This window comes from Thalassophryne amazonica, chromosome 5 (genome assembly GCF_902500255.1).
Source record: "Thalassophryne amazonica chromosome 5, fThaAma1.1, whole genome shotgun sequence".
Classification (NCBI taxonomy): Eukaryota; Metazoa; Chordata; class Actinopteri; order Batrachoidiformes; family Batrachoididae; genus Thalassophryne; species Thalassophryne amazonica.
This window is the reverse complement of record NC_047107.1, coordinates 52,711,939-52,719,692: the sequence shown is the minus strand read 5'-3', so window position 1 is coordinate 52,719,692 and position 7,754 is coordinate 52,711,939. Positions and strand designations below refer to the sequence as shown.

General features: G+C 42.8%; 1 protein-coding gene across 1 annotated transcript; it reads right to left on the bottom strand.

The window, feature by feature from the left end:
* Positions 1-3,081: 3,081 nt before the first annotated feature.
* Positions 3,082-3,618, bottom strand: LOC117509786 (FUN14 domain-containing protein 1-like). The gene has a single exon (XM_034169463.1). It carries the CDS (start codon positions 3,598-3,600, stop codon positions 3,145-3,147), a length of 456 nt encoding a protein of 151 aa, XP_034025354.1. The 5' UTR covers positions 3,601-3,618; the 3' UTR covers positions 3,082-3,144.
* Positions 3,619-7,754: the final 4,136 nt, after the last annotated feature.

The following is a 7,754-nucleotide window of genomic DNA, read 5'->3' as shown; positions in this document are numbered from 1 at the left end:
CTGCTTGAGGTTTCTTCCTCAGAGGGAGTTTTTCCCTTACCACTGTTGCTCTGGGGGTTAGTAAGGTTAGACCTTACCTGTGTGAAGCACTTTGAGGCAACTCTGTTGTGATTTGACGCTATATAAATGAAAATAAATTGAAAAAAATTGAAAATAGAAATAGGGCCTTTTATGTCTGCATTCAACATGCAGTATAACATGTTCTCTGACCTTAACAGGTCCATACTCACTCCAGGTGTCTTGGTGATGTCTGGCACAAGCACTCAGCCATTAACCGAAATCTCCACCTGCTGTCTTGGTGTGTTTTTTTTATGTCAGAAATCAATTGGATTGTCACAACCCATCACTAGAGCACGATGTGTTTGAGTGCTCACCCACTGTGCACATTAAATGCACCTGCACACTCGCACACATGCTGTATATGCAAACTCACAAACAGTCACATACACAACCACAAGCTTGAAACAACACACAGGCCCTCAGCTTGACTTTTTAATAGCAAACAAAGTGTAAAGACAGACAGGAATGATTTGACAGAAAGGCAGAATGTGACAGGGTATGTTCTGAGGACTTGTTTTTTTTGTTGTTGTTGTTGTTTGTTTTGACACCCGGAGAGAAACAGTGTTATTGAAGCTTACTTTGAAGGCAAGGACAAGAACAATAATCAAGGTCTGTTTCTGAAAACACACAGGAATCGCAGCTCAAGATGCAGTGATTGAAAACAAATTGGTTTTATTATAAATGTCGCCTCACATGATTGTACATACCAAGAAGCATGGGAGGTCTTTGTGCAGTCACAGGCTGCTTTTATCTCCAACAACTTTGTTTTCTTTAACTATTCGGCTCTTGTGCTTTAGATGATTTTAAGGCTATTCTGAGCTGAAGGAATTGCCTCTATCTTGCCATCAAGCAGGTGTGAGGTTATCGTGATCCAGCTGCCCAACAGTGTTTGTAATCTACTAGGCTGCTTTAGCCAAAGCTCAAATATCTAAATCAATTATCAGTGGGCCCAAATAATCACAGCCAGTCTCCTCCCATTCTCCCCCTCCCCCCGTATGGAGCGAATAAGCCAAGCAAAAGATGATAATCTCAAATTGGTCTGTAATCCAAAAATGGCTAAGATGGTCAGAAAGGACGTAAAGAGAAAGTCAAACAGCAAACCCCTGTTTGTGTGGTGTAGACAACAGTAGGATATTTACAGTCAACGTTGAGAACAAGGAGTTTTGTTTCACCTGGAGACCCATAAGCTCACAGCATCATCAAAGCAACAACTACCACAACCTGGCATGTGTGGGCCCGTGTGTCACACCTCATTTCCCCCAAACGTCCGCGTCTGTTGGCAGGCTGATGACTTGGGGCAAACATTCACATTTACACACCACAGGTTACATGCCTTTCCTTTCTTTCCCATCAGGATGGCTCCATGTGGAAATGTGACTCTTATATACTGAGACTTCAAGCACTGTTAGAAAATGTTACCATTGTCAGGAAAAATGGCAAATGCTGCATTTATATAGTGCTTTTCCATCTATATCAGAAGCTCAAAGCACTTTAAAATGATGCCTTGCATTCACCCATTCACACAAACACACTCACACACCGATGTCAGAGTGCTCCCATGCAAGGCGCTCACTACACACCGGGAGCATCCTGGGGGTTAAGGACCTTGACCAAGGGTCCGTAGTGATTGTCCTGTCAGACTGGGGTTTGAACCGATGATCCTCTAGTCTGAAGCCCAAAACTTAACCACTAGACCATCACTTCCAGGACAACAAATAATTATATCAGTATTGATGAAGTTGTTATCAATTCTTTGTTTGACATGTCACACATGATCAGTAAACGTGTTGTTTTAGAGTGGTAGGACAGTTACGTGTTTGCTAACAACATAGCATAGTTGCTAACGTTTGCTCCTGCTAGTCCAGTCATGGCAATGTTATTGGAATTACATATTATACAAAAATTAATTTAAGGCTCCTTAACTGGCATCCACAGATGTGCATCCATACGAACTTTTTGTTATATTTCCATTCATAAATTGACAGAATGTCACAGAGAATTCACTGGACCACTTTCCGAAACTCCAACTTTCCATCTTCTCTCTAGATGATTCTTCACTCACAGCCAATTGTGGCAACAGGAGAAAAATCATATAGTTTGGCAACATCAGTCAGTCTTTACAACTGAGTGTAGTGCATGTCAGTGTGGGATTCTCACTGAAACACGCCAATAAACACATACAATTTTTTTAAAACCTTCCCACTGATGTGAAAACAGTTTCATTTTGGTTTTTATTCTTTTACACAAGTAAAATCATAATTGAAAAACACACATAGATGGGGTTTATTTATCTATTTATTTATTTATGGGATTGACACAGAAATTTTATATTTTTCAAGGCAGCAACCATAGACATTTTTGAGATGTGGGCATCTGAGTTTTCATCACTGAGGGACTTCATTTACATAGTAAGGATGTATTTGAATAGACAACAAATCCAGCCAACTCTGCAAATGAAACAATTTTGCAAATATGCTCTTTTGCAATGTACCATGTCAATTCCATGCAGATCTCAGCTGGTGGCGCTGCTGCATGGCGTATTTTGTTAAAATTCATTATGCATTGTTTTAACATTGTTTTCATATATTATGGCCGTGTCACTCTTTGACAGACAGAGCTAATGGATTAGTTATGTATTTAAATGTGCTGTCCGGTAGCAACATCACATAATTCGGGAATCTCTGGTGCATTTGGGGCTCTGATGGATGGATGACATCACATTGACACTGGAAACACAGAAAGCTGCATTCAGCAGAATGATTTTCCTGGTTTCAACACATATGTGTGCTGGGGAAGTGTTGGAGTTATTCTGTAGATACACTGTTTTATTTTATCATGCATGTTTTGTGTTCTCTGCTCTGGTTGAAATGAGGAACACAACTTCCACCAACAGCAGCAATATAATATTCAGCAGCTTTTTATATATATAAATATATATATATATATATATATATATATAAACACATAGCTACAAGCTAACACTTTGAAATTCACCAAAGCAGTGACTTCTTTTTTTTTTTGGTTTTGCCCAGTGGGTTTTATTGATAGAGGAGTGTACTGCAGACTCTTCCAGTCTGGTGGATCCTAAGACGCCAGGCCGAGCAGGAAACCGCCGACGAACCCACTTGTGACGACAAAATTTTTCTTCACAAACTCCTTTGACTTCTCGACAAATGTGTTGAGCTCTGGGCCTGCTTTTTCACTGCCCTTCTTCAACTGCTTCTTAGCTTTGCTGACATCTTTTTCTACTCGCTTCCAGTCTATCTGGATATAACCTTGATTGTTGGCTATCTGTAAAAGAAGAAGACCACCTCCTACGACTGCTGCAGCAACTTTTCCAACCTTCTGGAAGAGATATCCTGTACACCACCCGCTGACTCCGCCTATGGTGAGCTGAGTGGCCACAGAGTATTTCTGTGCTATCGGACCGGAGTTGTTACCGAACAACCGCTTCCACCACGGCTGACGTTTGGCGTTGTCTGTCAGGTCCATGACCGTGTCATACACCTCCTCCTCTATATCCTTTCGTCTGTTCGCCATTTTGAAGAAGATCGGCAGTTCTGGGGCAACAGCTCATGCGCTATCACTCTTCCCCTCAGGAGCTGTACCGCCCATGTATGTAGGGAAGTCCTAAATAAAAAGAGCAGGAGCGCAGGCCAGACTTTAGTGTAGCTTTGGTGTACAGCCTGACTGCACTCCTCGCGAGCTTAAATTGAATTCTATCTCTTACTTGTTTTATTGCCTGGTTGTCTCTTCCTCTTATCAAAGGTACAGTATTCTAAACCCGACAAAGACTGGGGGCTCGCTGGATCCGTCAGGTCTGTTGGGATCCCGGACGAGCCCCCAGTCTTTGTCGGGTTTAGAATACTGTACCTTTGATAAGAGGAAGAGACAACCAGGCAATAAAACAAGTGAGAGATAGAATTCAATTTAAGCTCGCGAGGAGTGCAGTCAGGCTGTACACCAAAGCTACACTAAAGTCTGGCCTGCACTCCCGCTTTTTTTATTTAGGACTTCCCTACATACATGGGCGGTACAGCTCCTGAGGGGAAGAGTGATAGCGCGTGAGCTGTTGCCGCAGAACTGCTGATTGCACAATACATTCAGGATGTTCAGAACCTTTTTAATCTTGGGCTCGGTTAAGATGTGTTTAAGACATTTAACGATTAATCACACTTCTTCTGACAAAAGGACTGATGTATCACAATCACACTGTGGTTGGAACATTCAATTCTCTATTCTTTATCTTACTGCTCAGCTTCGGCTGCGTCCTGCATGAGTCATCTTCACATGTCCTAAAAAGAGCTTAGCGTGCACACAGAGATACCACAACTTGCAGAAACACGTCATGTCACATATCTTAAGTAACCTTCACCCATCACATCAGTACAATACACTTTATCAGAGCAGAGAGAACTACATTCTACCAGAGCAGAGAACACAAAACATGCATGATAAAATAAAACAGTGTATCTACAGAATAACTCCAACATTTCCCCCCCTGTTTATCATGCATTCCAACGGTATTACATCTTCACCTAAAAGTAAACAATTGTTACTAAGCAACCACTTCTTATTCAGATTTTCAGCTGCAGGGTCATTAAACAATGGTAAGAATACATTTACACTCGGGTGGTCTTATCGTTGGTGTTGAGGTCATCGTCAGGTTCACCATAATCACCTGGATCAGGGAACAGATCTGGAAGATAGTGGTCGTAGTCGTCTTCTTCATCAGTTTCATCATCGTCATCGCCTGGATGGTTACCCAGAAGGGGGTATGCCTGAGCTGAATCCTGTCTGGCTGGTGAGATAGCAGTGGTTATCATTCTATTGACTAGACCACGTAGACAAGGAATACAACAGCATCCACACAAGGTCAGAATTGCAGCAAAAACTGCTATAGATATAAGCGCAGAGGAGACCAAAGTGCGATACTTCCCAAACACGTCCAGCCACGAGTCCCAGAATTCGGCATTAACGCCGCTGTGATCCTTCATCTTCTTGTTCAGTGTCCGCAGGCCCTCAATGGCCTGGGTCAGGCTTCCATCGGCTGCTGTGTTGTTCGGTATGAATGTGCAACACTGTTCTCCAAACATTGCACGGACTCCTCCTTTCTCAGTGAGTAGCATGTCCAGGGCTATGCGGTTCTGGAAGGCCATCAGTGAGGTGGCTGCCAGTTGGGAATGTACCGCTTTAAAACCTTCCTCTGTCCAATTTCCCAATTTCTGCACGTTGTAGTGGATGTAGTTTATTCTGTCTACGTTCTTATTAATTGAGCACCACCAACAGATGGAGGATTCAAATCCAGCTGCTATCTGATCAGCCAGTTTGTACTCATCAGGCACTCCTCTGGGGACTCCTATTGCGTCAATATATGATGGATCTCCCACTCCTTTCCAATCTCTTTTTACTCTATGCCAATTTTCAGGCACCACAGACTTTAGGTGCGTCAGCAAGTCCTTGGCTAAAATGGGAATGGCTTTTACTGGGAGGAGTAGGGACACTAAAGCACAGTAGCCTGACACATTCCTAGGCAATCTGTCAAAAATTCTATTATCTCCACACCACCACCACACGTCACTTCGGCTGACTGGTACAAATGAACCGTTTATTTGTATTATTCGACTACACCACTTAGTCTCGTTCAGATTTCCCAGTGGTTTCCCTGTTCCGGGCAGTTTGATACAGGAGAAATTTCCCAAAGCTACCTTTTCTGAGAATATTGGTTTGTTTTTTACCGCAGCCGCAACGGGGTAAATGTGGTCCCATACTGAACAATTGTGGTTTTGGTGTATTGTTGTATTTTTCATTACCACCAATAGGCAGTCGTCCGATATCGCTGCTGGAATCACCTGTAAAATTGGTTGGGGCCCCATACATACTACACAATCCTGTTTTGTGGATTTTACTGCTTGCTCCGCCATCAGGAGTCAATTGTTATTTTGTCCGCTAATTCCCGTAGTTACCAAAAACCAATCATCTGCTGACAGAGGCCCTTTATGCAAGCGGGCCTGCTTGGCTCTTACAGACCCCGGTCCGGGGAGAAGGTCACCAAGTATTGTTTGATTCGTGGTGTCTCTTGAGGCATTTGTATTTGGTGTCTTTGGGCATAGCACAATCTTCCAGCAAGGATCATACCCCGCTTTGTATGCACACAGTGCAAACATGTGACATATCCGTTCGATTGGTCTGCTTATCGGGAATTTTAACGAGTTTATTGTGAATGTCACTGTTTTGGTTCGGCCGCTGACTATTAGGTTTGATATGATATTTTTCCAACTATACGCTTCGTCTGTCCACCCATAGGAATTTTGTGGCCAGGCGGACGGGTAGCCATTCGTCAGAAAGGTATTTCCCCACCAATGACTGGCACGGGGAAAACCCGTAGTCATGTAGAAATCATAAGCCAGCCATTGTCCAGGATCACCAATCCAGCTATCTTGTCTGAGGGCCAAAAAGGGTATCTGTACAACATAATAGATCCTGGGCGTGGTGTAACAGGCATAAAACCATTGGTAGGATGTTTCCTGGTCTTCACAAGGATTTAGTCCGCATAGTATCTGCCTCCCATGATTGTAGCAGGTTACTCCCTTTGAGGTAACCACATATCGTTTAACGCAGCGGATTGAATTTCCACTTGTAGTTTCGTCTGTTCTGGTTGTGATGTTCTCTACTTCCCCAAAGTCAATTCCCTTTTTCATTAATGGTGTCCACACGTGCATTCCCCATATAGTGACTGTTATGGCTCCTAACACTAATGCCCAGCAGCACAATGCTGTTTTCATCCATAATGGTGTATGGCGCGACATAGTCAGGATCTCCCTAAAGTCAGTGTCCTAAGTTTCTGGTCAGTGGCTTGTAATTTCTTCTGCTGATTTTCGTGTCTGCCCTGGATCTTAACACCAGAGCCACACACTATTATCAGACTTGCTCACTTTCCGTACTTAGACTGGGTTTACAGAGATCACTTTCTTACAATGTGTTAAATGTATCCACGTTTGTCTTTCTCCTATTTTTAAGGCTGTGGGTGTAGTGAGCAGTACTTGGAATGGACCTTCCCACTTAGGTGAGTGCCAGTGTTTCCTCTTGATGCTTCTTATCAGTACCCAGTCTCCAGGTACCACTTTAGGGTCGTCCTGTGGAGAGATGGGATCATCAATGTTTGAGGTTCTGTCCTTTTGCTTTTCCAGCATCTTTCTCATATAATCAGCTAGGTTTGCTTCTTTTGGTATTTCCCATGGATTTCTGAACTGAGGTAATCTGTACGGTCGGCCAAAAAGGGTCTCATATGGTGTTAATCCTGCTGTACTTGTGATGTTTATATACATTTTTACTAAGTCCACGCACTGTGTCCATGGTCTGTTTGTTTCTTCCATCGCCTTCTTTAGCCTATTTTTAATTGTCCCATTCATTCTTTCCACTAGTCCTGCGCTTTGCGGGTGATATGCACAGTGGTTTTTTAGGTTTATGCAAAACAGTTGTCCAATGTTTCTCACAACTTGGTTTACAAAATGCGGTCCATTGTCACTATATATTTTTTCTGGTATACCATACCTAGGTACTATGTCTTTGCACAGTGCTTTTGCCACTGTTAATGCATCTGCATGTTTTGTGGGGAAGATCTCGACCCATTTTGAAAATGCATCAGTAATGACCAAACAAAATTCTTTCCCTTCACTTTTGTTCAATTGAAT

Excerpts from the sequence above, each read along its gene's own strand:
- LOC117509786 (XM_034169463.1), bottom strand. The coding sequence starts at position 3,600 with ATGGCGAACAGACGAAAGGATATAGAGGAGGAGGTGTATGACACGGTC.